Source organism: Vulpes lagopus, chromosome 7 (assembly GCF_018345385.1).
Source record: "Vulpes lagopus strain Blue_001 chromosome 7, ASM1834538v1, whole genome shotgun sequence".
Classification (NCBI taxonomy): domain Eukaryota; kingdom Metazoa; phylum Chordata; class Mammalia; order Carnivora; family Canidae; genus Vulpes; species Vulpes lagopus.
In genome coordinates, this window is record NC_054830.1 from 72,061,938 (window position 1) to 72,080,269 (window position 18,332).

The 18,332-nt window shown below is 39.6% G+C and overlaps 1 protein-coding gene across 8 annotated transcripts in view; it reads left to right on the top strand.

The window, feature by feature from the left end:
• The window catches only part of ABCA1 (ATP binding cassette subfamily A member 1), a 128,176-nt gene extending 112,234 nt beyond the window's left edge, over positions 1–15,942 (top strand). For 7 of the 8 annotated variants that reach the window (XM_041763645.1, XM_041763651.1, XM_041763649.1 and 4 more), the window contains exons 38-50: positions 942–1,057; positions 1,153–1,297; positions 2,761–2,884; positions 3,941–4,070; positions 4,376–4,496; positions 5,584–5,646; positions 6,242–6,348; positions 8,481–8,622; positions 9,039–9,173; positions 10,138–10,241; positions 10,829–10,921; positions 11,617–11,860; positions 12,476–15,942. In XM_041763645.1, coding sequence (XP_041619579.1) covers positions 942–1,057; positions 1,153–1,297; positions 2,761–2,884; positions 3,941–4,070; positions 4,376–4,496; positions 5,584–5,646; positions 6,242–6,348; positions 8,481–8,622; positions 9,039–9,173; positions 10,138–10,241; positions 10,829–10,921; positions 11,617–11,860; positions 12,476–12,616 — 1,665 coding nt within the window. In that variant the 3' untranslated portion in view covers positions 12,617–15,942. Of the gene's footprint in view, positions 1–941; positions 1,058–1,152; positions 1,298–2,760; positions 2,885–3,940; positions 4,071–4,375; positions 4,497–5,583; positions 5,647–6,241; positions 6,349–8,480; positions 8,623–9,038; positions 9,174–10,137; positions 10,242–10,828; positions 10,922–11,581; positions 11,861–12,475 lie in introns of those variants that run through there. The other variant, XM_041763652.1, reaches the window with a different exon arrangement.
• The last annotated feature ends 2,390 nt before the right edge of the window (positions 15,943–18,332 follow it).

Here is an 18,332-nt window from a genome sequence, read left to right on the forward strand (position 1 = left end):
TTGAATGGACTCTTTCATTTTACGCTAATGCAATTGACTTTTTGAACCTAAACTTTATATTTATCCCTGTTACACTGCATCTTGTTTAGTATCCATTTGTTTTGTTGTTATCTTGATGATCTGGTAATTACTTCATTCTGTAAACACATCCTGAGCGCTCACTGTGTATCTGTCTGTGGCAGCCGCAGGAGATTCAGAGATGAAAGATCGAGTCTGTGGACTCAGAGATGTCACTTATCTCTCTCTGTATTATCTGTCCCTTCCTGCTTTAGAGACTCTGAAATTTGCTAAAAGCAGGTCTTCATCTAAGTTGTGATAAACGTGGGGAAGGACAGGACTGAGGCGGAGCCCTGCTGTCTGAAGCTCTCCCTTCCCTGCTTGTGCTTTGCTCCACCAGCTATGAATTCTCATAATTGTCCTGTAGTCAGGTCTTTATACCTGCATTTTAATGCTTGATACACTGTCAGGACAGACTTTAAAATTCTTCTCAGGGTGATGAAACAATTCTGACATTCATGTTATGAGGTGAGCGCTTATAAGTAGATTCCATGTGAGATTGAACTTGGGCAGATATAATATAGCTTTAATGATGAAACACAAAGTCATCTTCAGGGAGAATAATGGAAGCTTATTTGCTGCCTGTGAAATTGTAATTACTCTGACGGGGAATCCATCGTTCAGTAAGTTTACTGAGCGTGACACCTTGGCTTAGCTGGTGGAAAGACAGAAAGGGCATATGCAGTTTATAAAATCAGCCAAGGGGAAAATGCTTGTCCAAATGTATTGTCCGGTGTTTTGATTAATAGTTCATGTGGCTTCATTAATTCAAAGTTATTCTCCACTATGTTTATCTGCCCTTTCTTGTCCTGTGATGGTGAAGACTTGAGGTGTGTTGGGTCTCCGACTTAGGGGTGAACTTTATTTCCTTGCTTCCCTTTTAGTGCAACTATGTGGTTCCTGCCACGCTGGTCATTATCATCTTCATCTGCTTCCAGCAGAAGTCCTACGTGTCCTCTACCAACCTGCCTGTGCTAGCTCTTCTACTGCTGCTGTACGGGTAAGGAACCTCTGGATGGCCGTAGGGCACACGGCGCCGGAGGCAGAGGGAAGGCAGGGGACACCCGGCGGACATTTGTCTTTGTGCCTCACCAGGTGGTCCATCACACCTCTCATGTACCCAGCCTCCTTCGTGTTCAAGATCCCCAGCACAGCCTACGTGGTCCTCACCAGCGTGAACCTCTTCATCGGCATCAACGGCAGTGTGGCCACTTTTGTGCTGGAGCTCTTTACCAACAATGTGAGTCCTGCAGAAAGATGACCTCCTGCTGGGACGAGTGGCTCTGCGAGCCCGAGGGCAGCCTTGAATCATGATCTCGTACTACTTACCTGTGTGGCTCTGTCCTTTTTCAGATTGTCTCCTCCCTGGGTTTGCATAGCACCTCTTTCTCCTCCTTTTCTTTATATCTCTCTGAGCGATCAAACGCTTCGGTTTCCTTTGACGGGGTCTTCTGTACTCCCTTCTGTTCAAGTGTTGCTCTTCCCAGTATTCGGTCCTCTGGCATCTTTGCTTTCCACTTTAGATGCTGTCTCTGTGGGATGCCATTCTTCCCCGAGGCTTTGACCAACTGCCCTCTCCGTGTCTTATGTTGTTATCTCCTGGATCTAGGCCTTTGACCTTGATTGTTCCTTTGAACTCTAGTCTCACATTTTTCACTTGCCTAGCCAGTGGCTCCATTTAGATTATTTCCAGATACCCCAGACTTGACCTGTCCTGATCATCTTCTCCCTCAGAACCTAGTATCTCTCTTGCTATTCCTGTCATACTGGATGTCATTGCCACCCACCGAGTGCCCCCAGCTGGCGATAGTGTGGTCCTCGTAGATGCTTTGCTTTTGGTTATTGCCCACATTCAGCTGTTTACCCTGTCAGTTCTTCTGATTACAGATCTCTCAAAGGGTCTCTGCCCATTCCTGTTGTCATTGTCTTTGTCCAGACACCTTAACTTAGCATGCAAGGCCTTGGGCGACGTACAGCCCTTCCTGGCCAGATGCACCACACCCTTCCCCAGGGCACTGTAACTTCACCGGACGTGGTTGCTCCTTGACCCTCCATCCTCCTGTAGGTCTTAACATCCTTTATCTTACTAACCCTTCAAGACTGTGCTTGGCGGTGAAGGTTTCCTTTCCAGCCCTTTGGGAGGTACTCTATCCCCGTTGCTCCCGAAGCCCTCAGTTCATGCCTCCAGTATGACACCTATCCAATTATGTGCTCATTTCCTCAGAGTACAGATTGTTTCTTAACCTTTGCCTCCCCTAGTACTCTGGCACAAGGCATCCAGCACGCAGCAACTTAATTGTTGGGTGTTTGACCACTGGCTTGATGTATACAAGAAGAATTTTTAAAATTCCAACAAAATCCTGAAGCTGAAATGTTGACCCAGACATGAGCAATTTGATTTTGAAATGCTAAGCCAATATTTTATTATGGATTTGCTTCTGATTAAACATAACTGTGCTTCTAAACTTTGCTCATATTTCTCCATATTCAGAGCATTAGTCCAAATCTTCTAAAGAAGAAATTTTATTATGTTATATGTCATCAACCGTGGCTGCTGCTATTAATTGGTGTCTGAATTCAAAGGTTCAGTTTCACCCCAGGGAATCAAATTTTTCTTCTCTCTCATATTTCAGACTTGATATATTTTAAGCCTAAACCACAAATGACATTCAGTTTCTCTCTGTCTTATTATTTTTTTTTTAGAAGCTGAATAACATCAATGATATCCTGAAGTCTGTCTTCTTGATCTTTCCACATTTTTGCCTGGGACGGGGGCTCATTGACATGGTGAAAAACCAGGCAATGGCTGATGCCTTGGAAAGGTTTGGTGAGTGACAGCTGTGGCCCATGGGTGCTTTCATGGCAGTTTTCATGGGCCTGGGTACTCTGGACTTTGTTTTGGAAAGAGGCTGGTGACTGAGCAGACGACTTCTCACCACTGATGAAAGGTTCATACAATGAACCTGGACGTGACACAGGTCTTTTGGTACAACATTCATTTTTGTCTCTGATAGCACTGAGAAAACTGAATGCACTGAGGGGGCGGTTAGAGGTAAGGAAAATACTGGCTTTATCCTGAATCCAAGGCATGATGCTCATGGTTTGCATTTGTTAGTCGTTGGAAAAGTCAAACCACAGTATGCGAATTGGATACAGGCCAGAGAATCAGAAGGGAGGGGTATAAACTTTGGCTCTGACTACTAAGAAAATCAAGGGCCTGCAGAGGTGGCCATCTATTACCTTTTACACAGTCTATAAAAAGGTAATTTACTGCAGCTCTTTTCTATCTTTAGAGTCTTTAAAAATATTTCTCCTGTGGCCATATTACTATTCTTTATCTACTGGCTTATATATCTAGATGGGCCATATTATTTAATGGACATAGAAGAGGGACTTTTTTCCCCCCGCCCCAACTAGCAGGTACAAAGGAGATGTGTAAGGAATGTAAGCCAGGTGATTGGATTGGTTTGCTAGGTTACATTATATCCTACTGAAAGGAGCATCTTTTTAAAGTGCTCTCTAATCTTCCTTTAGTGAAACTTAGAGTTTGCTAAGATACCCTAGAAATTACCCTGGATTGTTTGTCTTTTTAAAAAGGATTTTTGGCATGTCTTATTAAAAGGAAACATAAGATATGAAATTATAGATCTCATACTTGTTGTAATACTTGTAATTCTGACTGACAATGGGTCACAGCATATTTTCCCAAAACCCTACCCTAAATCAGACTTGGAAAGTCATCACTCCTTTAATTTTTCTGCTTGTCAGAGGCAATAACCATTGGTGTTTCTAGGAACATAGGTGAATTCGAGTCTGAATTTGAGGAAGGGCCATGGTCTTTGGTGGCTCCATTCTAACTGGATCTCTGCATTGTGTCTACCAGGGGAGAACCGTTTTGTTTCACCACTGTCTTGGGACTTAGTGGGACGAAACCTCTTCGCCATGGCCGTGGAAGGGGTGGTTTTCTTCCTCATCACTGTTCTAATCCAGTACAGATTCTTCATCAGGCCGAGGTGAGATTTTTCTCAGTACTGGTGGAACATCTGGTTGAGGGTCACAGGGTTTAAGGAAAACAGGGAAACAGTGGTGGTCAGTGGTGGTTGCATTGCATTGCATTGAGCTCCAGACAATGTGGCTGATTTTCCTAATGTGGGCATCCTTTAGCCCATGACACTGTTGATCCTAAAAAAAAAAAAAAAAACTGGAGAGAGTAGATTTTTTTTTTGAGAGAGTAGATTTAAAGGGTTTCCTTAGAAATTGGACCTTTGTCTTGAAAAATATCTTGAAAGATTGATTTTCTTAAAATTTGTTCCCTAAGGCCTATAAAAGCAAAGCTTCCCCCTTTGAATGATGAGGATGAAGATGTGAAGCGGGAAAGACAGAGAATTCTTGATGGTGGAGGACAGAATGACATCTTGGAAATCAAGGAGCTGACTAAGGTGGGACAGTGAGTTCAGGCTCTCACTACTTGTCTTCAGTTTTTTTCAGCTTTATATATTGGAAATGAGCATTTTTACTGATGTGATTAATGAAAAGACCATACTTCCTGAAATATGTGCATCTATACCAAACTTCTATCAATTTAGTTTTATTTAAAATATACCAGGGAGCCTTCTTAATTAAAGAAATCCTACTGAGAATACTTTTATAACATGAAGTCTGGTTCTCAGCTATATTTGTTTTTCACTTCTGTGTTTTTTAAAACATATTAGAATTATATATCCAGTCAAAGCTAAGGCAGGAAGAATAAATGATTGATGTTTGAGTATCATAGCCTAAAAAGCTAATGTCTCTGTTGCTTAGGAAGAGGGTTTGTTTCAGCCCACTCTCTGTGCCAGATTCCCAACAGTTCACTTTTATAATACATACAGTATTTGCAATGTTTTGATTATATATTTTGACCCTGTAGAATTATTTTTTTTAATGTAGGCTCCATGCCCAGCAGAACTCATGACCCAGAGATCAAGACCTGAGCTGAGATCAAGAGTTAGACGCTTAACCTGACTGAGCCACCCAGGCGTCCCTAGAATTTAATTTAAAAAAAATTACAATAGGGATCCCTGGGTGGCGCAGCGGTTTGGCGCCTGCCTTTGGCCCAGGGCCTGATCCTGGAGACCCGGGATCGAATCCCATGTCGGGCTCCTGGTGCATGGAGCCTGCTTCTCCCTCTGCCTGTGTCTCTGCCTCTCTCTCTCTCTCTCTCTCTGTGACTATCATAAATAATAAATAAAAATTTAAAAAAATTACAATATTAAGTAAATGAAAAATTATGTAGATATTAATGTCCAATATGTTTCTTAAAATGGTTGATATTAGATTAAAAATAATCTCATTTTAAGCTTTAGAGTCATTCCGAAGCTAGTTGCACAGAGACGGACCAAGACTCTTAGCATCTCAAATATGACTTAGTTGTATTTTTGAGCCTTACTTTGTGTGTTTGGGTTATAATTCCGAACTCTTCCACAGTTGCTTGGTATAGCTGTGATTCACTACAGTTCTTGAATTTTTACATTTTGTTGGTTGCAGATATATAGAAGAAAGAGGAAGCCTGCTGTTGACAGGATATGCGTTGGCATTCCTCCTGGCGAGGTAAAGGCACTGTCTATAATCTACTTGTCTCCATTCATTCAGATTATCTACCCCATCAAACGACGTTTATAATGGTTAAAAGTAGTTTTTAGAGCTTTCTCTCTTTATGTCTACATGGAGCGATTAGTCATTGAGAAGATTGGGATTCCATATGTTAAAAAAGCAACAATTTTGGATAATCTCGGGCAATTTAAGAAAAGAATGTAGATCCAAAATGTGTCTTTGTGATCCATTCAGGATGATGATGAAATTCAAATATTTTTAAGTAGGGTTTTGAAAATTTTCTTGTTCATGTTTGTGTTCTTTTATGCCTTTTAGCCAAATTAGATTGAAATGTGACTAGTTGGCTTTCATTACTGTTTTTTGCACATTAACTTTGGCTTCAGCCTGACAACTCCAATAATATTTACAGATTTGTTCAGTATGTTTCATTATAAAATGTTTAAATAAATATCTATATAATTTCTTAAAACCAAAAAAGATAATGTTTTAGAATCATGTTATCTAAAAACTAAGTGAGGTCACTATTTTATAAGAGTCATTTATGTTCAGATTTTTAGTAGTTTGCTTATACAGCTTATGCAATCTTTTTCAGTGCTTTGGACTTCTAGGAGTTAATGGGGCTGGGAAATCATCCACTTTCAAGATGTTAACTGGAGATACCACTGTTACCAGAGGAGATGCTTTCCTTAACAAAAACAGGTGAGAAAAGACATGAACTGTATTTACCTCAAAGACTTTTTTTTACTCTAAATAAATATATTTGTATTTTTCTGATTTTTTTCTGATTATAATATAGTTTATAAAAATGTTGATATAAGGTGTAAAGACAAAAATAAAAATAATCCATAATCCCACTACCTAGAGATAACTGCTGTTTACATTTTTCCTTCCAGTCACCCTCTATTTTTTTAACAGCTGTATTCAGGTATAATTTTACATAGCATGTAGTTTGTCTTAAGATTCCAATTCAGTGATTTCTAACCAATTTACAAGGCTGTGTACTTATCACCACAGTTTTAGAACATTCTCACTACCCCCAAGTCTAATTTATACATATAAATGTATTATAAAATTGAAATGATACCGTATCTAGATTTTTTAAATTAGTTTATTTGTTAATGGATATAGTATGAATATTTCTCAATGGGTTACATATTCTAAGATGTTGACTTTACTGCATAAAATCTCCCTATGTACATTTATCTGCAGTTTAATCAGCTCCTCATTGCTGGACATTTGTTAGTTTCTACTTTTCACGATGTAAATATGTCCTTGTATTATCTTTTCTTTCCTCGGGAAACTTCCTACAAGGTGAAAGGCTGTGTACTTGCCAAATTGCCCTGCCTCAAGAGGGTCTCTCAGTTTTTGAGGCCACATTAGGCCATTACCTGAGAATACACAGGTCACTAAGCAGTATGATCTTTAGAGGGTGTCCATCTCCACTTTAGAGACATTGGGCAATGTTACCCTTGAGTACTCGAGTATGAGGGGCTTCTCTGGTCTTTTTATATGGAGAGGTGGTTCTAGACAGTGGCTTTTGAACTTTTCTGGCCATGACCCATAGTAGCAAATACATTTTACCTCTCAATATAGTAAATACACAAAAATCACATAAACAGGCATATCTTAAATTTAGTGGGTCATGATCAGTTTTTTTAATTTTGTAACTCATTCATGGGTGATGACTCACAATTTAGAAATGATAGGGGGCAACTAGCCAATAAAATTGAAGAGAATGAGGGACTTAATGTACTCATGAGTCTCCTCTTTTGTCTCATCAGTTTTTTTCAGTAGCAGGGTAAAGAAGGCTTAAGAGAACAGAAATTCTGGAATAGCAGGCCTGAAACAATGCATCTGCTTCGCAGGCTTGTTCCTAGTACCAGGCTCCTTGGAATAAAGCAATGGTAGCAATAAGTGGCTCAAATTAAGGTTACTCACAGCGACTGGTTGTGAGAGCTGGCTTGGGCAGTGTTGCCGTGAGGGCCAGGCACAGTGTCTGTGGGCACCTCAATCATAACTCTGGAAAAGGCTGGACCTGGGAGTATTAAACAGATAGGCAGCGGGGAATGAATACTGCTCAAAGGCCAAATGCTGTCCAGAGGTGGCTGATGTGCAGCCGTAAAACTGGATGGGACGCTGAGCTACTCCCATATCAAGGGTTCTTTACCTGAAATTGACATCATAGAACCCAAGAGCTGCTTCCACCAATATCTTTAAGGCTGTGTCTGTAGATATATATATTTTTTGTCACCATATTTTCAGATAGCCTGTGATCAAAAACAAAAAGCAAAACAAAAATCCCCAAAACAAACCCTTTAAAAACCAGGAGGGTGCCTAGGTTGGTTCAGTAGTGGGACCAGGGGTTCTGGACTATGTTGGGTCCAAGTCAATGTATGGGCAGCAGAAAGAGGGAGGGAGTCACACCTGGATTTGCTGGGCCACCTCTGGGTCTGAATGGCCATGAGGGAGACTTTAGAGTAACAAAGTACTTGGTGCCTATGACTGATCACAGGGTCAAATCTGGGATGGAGACTTAATGTTAAAGTCCCAGGATTGTGGGAGTGAAGTTGTTGGTGAAGTTGGACTTGGGAATCTTGAAATAGGACAGAGCCTGCAGATTGAGGTGTTGGGAGAGCCAGGTGCAAGTAGTAGATAGGAACTCTGCCAGGAAGGGCTGGCCCCTGGTGGGGCAGAAAGATTGTTCTTCAAGCTACAGCAAGTGTGTTCACTGGTTATTTTTTTCACAAGCATACTTTATAGGAACATTAGACAAGATTGTCTGATCAGAGTATCTCTAAATACTTAAAACCTGACCAGTTTTTCCTTTGCAGTATCTTATCAGATATCCATGAAGTGCATCAGAACATGGGCTATTGCCCTCAGTTTGATGCCATCACGGAGTTACTGACCGGAAGAGAGCACGTGGAATTCTTTGCCCTCTTGAGAGGAGTCCCAGAGAAGGAAGTTGGCAAGGTATCGTGGGCACCAGCAAGCCAGCCTGCCCCCCTTTGGCATGCTGACAGTATGCCTCATGGCCTTGACTTTCACAAATGACCACTGGCTTCAGGCTCTTCTTACGCATGGATGCAGCAATATGAGATGCTGGCTCTTTGCACCTACTTTACAGGGTGGGAATCCATGGTGGTGGGGTGGGACAGGGTGCGTGGACTAACACATGCTCGAGAGCAGAGAGGAAGTGCTGTTCCCATCCCCACGAGTCCTTTCCTCCTGCTTTTTGGTTCCTTTGCATTTGCTGGGTTGTGATGATAGAATCTACTCAGTGAAAGAACTTTCCGAGTCCTACTCTGTAGAGAAGCATATGTAAGTGTATGAAAGCATGATACAATTAGCAAGCCAGACAAAAATCAAGGTGCTTTTTATTACTCTAGGTTGGTGAATGGGCAATTCGGAAACTGGGCCTCGTAAAGTATGGAGAAAAATATGCTGGTAACTATAGTGGAGGCAATAAGCGCAAGCTCTCGACAGCCATGGCTCTGATTGGCGGGCCTCCTGTAGTCTTTCTGGTGAGTATGACTATGAAGGGGCAACTGTTGTTTTGGCCTGAATGGAAAACATCACTTTCCTGAAGTCTTCTACGTCCAGGGGTATTGCCTGGCTGACTTGGCTAATGGCGAGTCGTCCTTCCTCTGACCAGGAATAGAAGAGCAGCCTTAAAAACCAGAGGGAAGTTCCTCTGTTGTTCTCCTTGATACACATGTAGGTGGCTTTGCCATCCCCTCAGATGCTCCAAAGGAGAGATGCTCCAGGGTCCTGTTTCTCTGGTGTTGAGGAACCCTGGCAAGTGTGGCTGAGTCTTGGATATGTGATTTGACCTTTCTCTGGAACATTCTTTCGGGCCATCTGTGTTCATTCCCTAAAGATGGAGATAGTAGACACAGCTTCAGAATCCCCTGGGTGGCACCTGGGTCATAGTCCTTACGTAGTTAGAAAACCCATTTTCTTCTGCTTTGAGGTTATTACCGGAAGAAGCCTTGGGTTAAGGCTTTAATGTCATGTGGACCATTTGGATCTGCAATTTGTTTCTCTAAGACTAGCAAGTATAATCTAACAGACTAAGCTGTAATGAGCTAGAATAAAAAAAGAAGAAAAGTAATTTTACCCAAACCTTATATGGACTTTAATAGAGATTTCAGACAAAAAGAATTTTTAGTGTATGCTTGTCAGTCGTGAAAAGATTATTGAAACTAAATAGCTTTTTCCTTTCCCTTTCTACTCATTTGGAGAAATTTAATTTTATAAAAAAAATTGAGTTTCCTACTTGAATGACACATTGGTAGGAATGAACTGGTTACAAACAAGTATGCAGTTTATTCCTGTTTATGAGGTCTGGTTCTCTGGTCTATCAGGAAATAACTAGAGTGGTAAGTTAAAATTTAGGCTATTTCAAAGATGTTTCTGCATTTAAAAACAAATCTATCTTTGACGTGTTTTCCACAAATAATAGAACTTATTTTACTCTAATTACAGGATGAACCTACCACAGGCATGGATCCTAAAGCCCGACGATTCTTGTGGAATTGTGCCTTAAGTATTGTTAAGGAAGGGAGATCAGTAGTGCTTACATCTCATAGGTCAGTAGTGAAGCCTTGGCTTGGCATCTGTGTCATGTATATTTAAGATTTTCCAAGTAGTAATGTGAACCTTGTATAAAAATTATAGAAAGGCAAAAAGTGATAAACACCTGAAATGGCATCACTAGGAGACAACCACTGTCATTGGGCTATATGTCTTTGCAGTTTTCCTATGCAAATCTATACACACACGTGTGTCTGTGTGTTTTTATTAGAAAAAATGCAAGCTTTGTACATATACCGTTCCTTTTCACTTAATATTTTGTGAACATTATTTCAAGTCAGTACATTTAAATGTGTCATTTCTTATAGCTTTGAGAAGACAGTATTCCAATAGGATATAGCCTAATTTATTTAACTGCTCCTTTTTGTAGATATTTGGACTATTTCCAACTTTTTATTTTTTTAACAAGCGTAAACAGCATGGCAGTAAATAGCATTATCCCTACATCTTTGTGTATTTGTAATAGGATGCAGTTATGCCCTAAGAAGCTGGAAATCTGTTTCTTTGAAATTCCAGATGTCATATGATGTTCGGATGGCTAGAGGAGCATCTTTCTAAAACAAAAATCTCTGTTTTCCCACAGTATGGAAGAATGTGAAGCTCTTTGCACTAGGATGGCAATTATGGTCAATGGGAGGTTCAGGTGCCTTGGCAGCGTCCAACATCTGAAAAATAGGTAACAGATAATTTCTTTGGGATTACACCTACTGAGAAAACTTGTGTGTATTCTTTTTGTGAGCATGTAAATGATGGCTCTAAAAGTAAAGGGAAATAAACTGAAGAAAATGGTATAGTAGAAAACATGAGGGCATTGAAGTCACACAGAGCTACATTTGAATTCTGTCTTTACCTTTTACTGGTGTGTGCCCTTGGACAAATTACGTAACTTTTCTGAGTCTGTGTCCTAGGAATAGCTGCTTTCTGGCCTTGCTGAACAAATGAAATGGAAAATCTTACACATGTCAGTATGGTTAGGGCATAGGCTTAGAGCATAGAGCATAGAGTCTGCATCCTGGCCCTACCACTAGGGAGCTCTGTACCATAGCCAAGTGACTAACTCCCTGGGCTTCAGTTTCTCTGTAACATCTCTCAGACTTCATATGTCCAGGTGAGGCTTCAGTGAAATCCTGCATCTAAGGCACTCAGCATGGCACCTCACATAGAAAAGATATTCAGTAAATGGTAACTAGTTCCTTCTCTCAGATACCTATTTCTGGGTCTGTTGGGAATCTTCCTTTTTCATCACACCACTTGGGTAGGGCTAAATATTATTTTGAGAAGTTTCCTGAGGATATTCCGTGTGTGTCTGTGTGTGTGTGTGTTTTCCTGCTTTCAGGTTTGGAGATGGTTATACAATTGTTGTGCTTTTAGGTTTGGAGATGGTTATACAATTGTTGTACGAATAGCAGGATCCAGCCCTGATCTGAAGCCTGTCCAGGAGTTCTTTGGACTTGCCTTTCCAGGAAGTGTTCTAAAAGAGAAGCACCGGAACATGCTACAGTACCAGCTTCCATCTTCATTATCTTCTCTGGCCAGGATATTCAGCATCCTTTCCCAGAGCAAAAAGAGACTCCACATAGAAGACTATTCTGTTTCTCAGACAACACTTGACCAAGTAAGCTTTGAATGTCAAAAACAGATCTACTTTTCAGGGTGAAGATTCCCAATCCCTCTCTCCAACTCCCATTATGGCGGTTTTGACTGCCTGAGCTTGAATTTGATTTACCACTAGCTATGCTTTTTATTAAACCACTCTGAATGTGTAAAGGGAGATGATTCCGTCTCCTTTAGAGGGTTATTGTGAGAATGAATAGGTTGTAATAATCACAGTAATGATCATTTTTTGAGTACCTACCATGTGCCAGACATTTTGCCAGGTGGCCTTGTCCCATTTAAATGAGATAACGTTGAGTACCAAACAGTTTTTGTCACTTCGTAGCTTAGCTATTCAGTAAATGTTAGTTTTTGTCTCTCTTCCCTTTTAATCAGGCCTGTATGGATCAAGATAGGTGATCGGGCAATTGGTGATTTGAGGGGCAATAGAAAAGCTCGTTTTTAAATGGTTAATACTTTTTTTTCTCCTCTCCCTCACACATAGTTTTCTATGTAATCTACTTATGCACTCTTGCATTCTCCTACCTGACTTAATTTCCACATGGTAAAAAATGCAACAGAATAAAGAAAGAGCAAGTAGAGAGGTATTTATAAAGGTCCATCTTTCTTTTGACAGGTATTTGTAAACTTCGCCAAGGACCAAAGTGATGATGACCACTTAAAGGACTTGTCATTACACAAGAACCAGACAGTAGTAGATGTCGCAGTTCTCACATCTTTCCTCCAGGATGAGAAAGTGAAAGAAAGTTACGTATGAAGAATACTGTTTATACATAATGACTAAAAGAAAGAAGGAACTGGCCCTTCCTTTGCGCCATGTGAAGTGCTCCAAAAGAAAGAGCTGGACGTTTTTGTGGGAAGAAGTAAACTGGATACTGTACTGATACTATTCAATGCAATGCAATTCAATGCAATGAAAACAAAATTCCATTACAGGGGCAGTGCCTTTGTAGCCTATGTCTTGTATGGCTCTCAAGTGAAAAAGACTTGAATTTAGTTTATTACCTTATGCCTATGTGAAACTCTAGTATGGAACCCAGTGGACATATGGGTTTGAAATCACAGTTTTTTTGTTCCTTTGTATTCTCACTGGGGTTGCAACAATAATTAATCAAGTAATCATGGCCAGTGATTATTTATCAAAATCAAAAGGCATGTACATCTTCCTTCATTAAGCCGTGCCATGCCAGGAGACTGGTTTCCCAGTGACACATCCATTGCTGGCAATGAGTGTGCCAGAATTACTAGTGCCAAGTTGCTCAGAAAGCCTGAAGGACCATGGTGTGTCATGTACACTTTTACAAAAGCTGTTCTGCTTCAGAGTCTATCAACATTGTTATCAGGTGACAAAATGGTGCCATGTATGGGAAAGTCCTGCATTGTTTCCCTCTTTGATGAGCTGTTCTGGTGGTGGCAGTAACATCCAAGTTATGGGTGGCTCCAGACAGGTGAGACTTGGTTCCATTCTTATGCTGTCCCTTGCTTGGAGGTCTCCAGAGTCATTCTTCTGGGACTCTAAAAATATAGTTAGAACCTGGTAAGAAGCAAAGAGCAGCCAAATCGTTGAGGCTGCAAGCTGCTGAGGCCAGATCATGGGATTAAAGAGATGGCTTATTCAAACCTAGGGAGGCCTGTGTCTGTTTGTCCTGGTTGTCTGCTAACACGGTACATTGCATCTCAAGATCTTCCTGTTTGACACAAGTGTAGTATTATTTCTGGCTTTTTAAATTAATCTAGAATATAAAAAGATGTAGTTGTATTTTGACAAAAAATCTTTGTACTTTTAACGTTGTTTGGAATTTTCTGTCAGTGACTTGTGAATCCTTGGAATGGCCTCTTTGTAGAACCCTGTGGCATAGAAGAGGAGTATGGCCGCACTAGCTTAATTTCTCATGTAAGCTTGCAGATGGATCATCTGACTAGTGCCTAGTGACTAAAAAACAACGTGGTGGTCAAGATCTCATGACATTATATTTGAGTTTCTTTAAGATCATTTAAAATACTCTTAATCTCAGTTTGTAAATCAAATATTTTTTGAGTGTATGTTATAGCTGAATTGAACATCTGCGTATGGATTGGGTGGGGAGAAATTAAGTCTCATTAGATACTCCGTGCCATGTTATTCAGCTAACAGGTTTACAAATATAGGTTATTTTGTTGTGGTGTGGGATTCCCAGTGAAGAAATACTGGGCTGCCTTTTTTCTTTCTTTCTTTCTTTCTTTTTTTTTTTAAATAAGAACAGTGCAAAAGCCAAAAAAAGTTTAACTGTCATAAGGGTCACGAGACTAAACAATGAATACTTTCACAAAAAAGATCACTAGCTTCAAAATTTGTTGAGTAACACAACTTGTGCTTATGGTACATTTAGTACCGTCAAATAATTGACTTTGAAGATCTTAGATATACCCCATTCTGACCATCTCAAACTTTGCATCTCTTCATTCCTGAATTTATCATGAAAAAAAATAAAAACAGCAAATGCCCCCACATGATATATATCTGACTTCTCTGATCCAGTCTTTTTTTAAGTCAGTAAACACTTTTAAAAAATATTATTTCACTTATGCTTAATGTGATCTGTCTTGAGACAACAAAAATATGAGGGAAGTACTGTTGGGTGATATTCAAGCCATCTTTCAATATCATTACTCATTTCTTTTTCTAAAAATTAACTCTAAAGGTATAATATTTCAGATTTCAAATCTGTATTTTTAAAAATTTACAGAATGTTATCACAGACCTTGTTTGGAAAAAGAAAATCACTTAAAAATTAATGCCAATATTTTCTAAAATGGTAAACAAGTAATGAAGGCTCCTTTCCAATAATGAGTAGAATGATGAAGTCATTATATTTTGTGCTATATCTTTAATTATATAAAAATCATAGAGTAATTTAGTTTCTCCTTGTTTAATATTTTTCAAAATCAAACTTTTGTTAGTTTTCCCATTTTACTAGGATCATGTTCTAATTCTCTATTTTATTAAATCAGTGAGAAGCTCCTGGCTTTAATTAGCCTGACTTCAAGGCCATAATTTAAAAAATCAAAAGACACTGTGAACTGTTTTGGAAAAAAAAAAAAAGAAATGCGTTTCAATATAGATTTACAAAGCTCTCCTCTGAAGCTAGAAAGAATCTATAGCTACACATTGACTTCAATGTTAACCTTTTAGACTATCCAAAAGAAATCTTTTACATTTTCCTGTGTAAACCTAATTATAGTAGAAATTTTTACCAACTCTCTATTCAAGTAAAATTTCTATATATTCCCTGTGGAAATTTAAGTATGTGAGTCTCAAAAATTCTCAAAAAAAAAAAAAAAAGTGTCCAAAGGTTGCTGCTTTTGCTTCTTTTGGATACTTTGGAAACTTTATTAACAACTGTGAATATAAAAGATACAAAAGAAAACAATCACAAAGCCCTTTATACTTTAACATCCAGCACAGCTCATTGTTAAAGAACAGCCAAACCTCAGACTACTGTATTTCAATATCTGTACTGAAAGCGTGTGCATTGTGGCAATGAAATGTTGCACGTCTTTCATTCACTGTATAATAATCATTGACAAAAGGGATTTGTCTGTTTTCTTCTTGTGGTTGTATATATCAGGTAAATTTTTTTCCAAAGAGCCATGTGTCATATATAATATTGAACCACTTTGATACTGGGATATTAATTTGTACCCTTGTTACTATTTACTAGTAAAATATAGTACTAGAGTAACATAGCTCTAATTCTCTTCAAAATTGTTGCATCCCTTTTATAGAATGTTTCTATTTCCATAAGAATTAAGTATTCTCTCTTCTTATACCCTAGGATGAAGCTATGTTTTTGTGCTTTTTCTTTATCATTGGCTCTTCATTCCAAGCACTTTATGCTGTCTCTAATGGGATCTATTTTTGCACTGGAATATCTGAGAATTGCAAAACTAGACAAGTTTCACAATAGATTTCTAAGTTAAATCATTTTCATTAAAAGGAAAAAAAGAAAAAAAATTTTGTATGTCAATAACTTTATATGAAGTATTAAAAAAAAGGCATATTTCTATGTTGTAATGAGTCACGAAATAAAGCTGTGACAGTTCTGCTGGTCTATGCAAATTTATTTCTGTGCATTCATAGCACCACCTACTGTTAAAACTTATAAAGCCTTTAGGAGAGAAAGAAATATCCACTTACTGTGGGGAAGCTATTTGACTCAAGAGTAGAAATTTTAGAAAAGGCTAAATGTCCTGTTACCCAAGAGGACTGAAGGGGCTACTTGGAAATAAATGGTGTTTACACTTTCATAATTAATTCCTTTAAAGAGAGTAAATAATATTAAGTTTTTAAGTAAAATGTATTCAAGCTTACTGATTTTGAAACTTTAGAGATCTCTGAAAATACTCTGTAGCTCAACCTGTTTGATAAAAACCTCACTGCTTATTTGGATTTGAAGCTACAAAAGCCACCTTCAGATGTCTTTTGTTTATTCGACTGAAAATACAAGGACAGAGTGTGGCAAGTATCCTGGCAAGGTATGCCAGGTGTTGCGGCCTGGGCGAGTGTGCAAGAAAAGTGGAAAAAAGTAGAGGACCATGAGAGCTGCCTTCCCCTTCTGGAAAAAGTGCTGTGTAATTGAAAGCCAGGTTTAGGTAGGGCTGTGATGACACCTGTGGATGTAATTTTTGTAGCTCACTAGCGAAAGTCTCAAAGTTGTCTGCTTATCTCGGAACTTGAACTTCCACCAAACACCCCCTGGTGGGCAGCGCAGTAGCCAAGTGGTGCTCTGTCCTCTAACAGCCCCCCCCAACCCCAGATGACTGGTCGTGAGCGGCCCTCTGCTAAGGTGCGCACCAGCCCGCATGCGAAGGAAGGATCTCAGCTTATGAGGAAGCTTTCTTGACCACTTGGATCATCATCATAGCTGTCTTCCCACTTAAAGTTCATATTACAGCGACTTCAATGAAATGATAGAAAACCGTATTTATTTGTGGAAAATGACAATCGAGAAAAAGCGAGCTACTGAGAAATGAAAAGGCAAGTAATTCAGAGAACCATGCAAGTCACCCGTGAGTCTGGAGAAAAACATTCTATCTAGAACTTATTAGGCCTTGGGACTAAATGGCCTGACCTAGAGAATGAATACAGAATGAAGAGCCTATATAAACATTTGTAGGTCCAAAAAAAAACCTTGGAACCTTTGAAATGTCAACAACATATATTGAATATGAAAAAGAAGGGAAAACTAGATACCTGTTTCAAGTGTTTCACTGTGTTGTCGGGCACTTCATTTAATCCCCAATTAACTATCTGCCCTATGAGGTAAGCAGTAGCATTTGGTGTGTAAATTGGGGCTCAGTGGATAGAGAAAAATTTAAAGTTAAGCTACTATTAGGGTGGCAGAGGGTTCTTTCTGGTGAAGTTGATTATCAGGTACAATTGCTCTCATAAAATCCATCTGGCATCATCATACAATAATAAAACAAATATTTATTGAACTATATTGTATGCCACCTACTTTTCTAGGTTCTGGGGATGCAGTGTTGAAGACCAAATTGCTGCTCTAATGAACTTAAATTTCAATAGAGAAATCACATTTGCATTCACGATGGATGTGTAGACAAACATAATTCAGACCACAATAAGCACTAGGAAGAAAATGAACCATGGAAATGACATAATGATGAAGATGAGTCAGAGACAGACATTTGAGCTCAGATCTGATAAAATAAGCAGGAAACAACATTTAAAGGTGGACAGAACATTCCTGGAAGAAAGAACACCTAGTGCAAAAGCTGCAAGTGGGAAAAAGCTTAGGTTGGGGAAGGAGAGAGAATTCTAGTGTGTCTGGAGTGGCAGAAGGGACAGGTGCCAGCACCTGTAGGGTCTTGCAGACCATGTTAAGGTGTCTGGACTTTATTGTTAGTGCAATGAGGAGCCACTGGAAAGTTAAACATGGTAGTGGTTTGATGTAATCACTGTTTCAGAAAGAATGCTGGCAGGGCACCTGGGTGGCGCAGTTAAGCGTCTGCCTTTGGCTTAGGTCATGATCTCAGGGTCCTGGGATGGAGCCCCATGTTGTGTATGTGGGCGTCCTGTTCAATGGGCAGTCTGCTTCTCCTTCTGCCCCTCCCTATGAGAGCTCATGGTCTCTCAAATCTAAAAAATAAAAAGGGAATGCTGGCTGTATGGGGAAAGGGGACAGTAGGAAGGCTAAGAGATGTTAGTGGATTGGGCAATGGTGTAGCAAGACATAGCAAAACAGTAACATTCAGGATGTCTGTTAGAGACAGCCAACGGGCACTGCTCCATGTAGGGGTTGAGGGAAGAGAGCCATCAAGGTGACTTCTAGTCTGTGACCCAAACTAGGCAGATGATTGTATTAAAAGGGCCGCTGATATCTCAGTCTGGTGCTCAGGAACAATGACAGGAAAGAAGAACGTTATGAGTCATCAGCACAAATAAGGAACTTAGGCCTTGGGACTAAATGGCC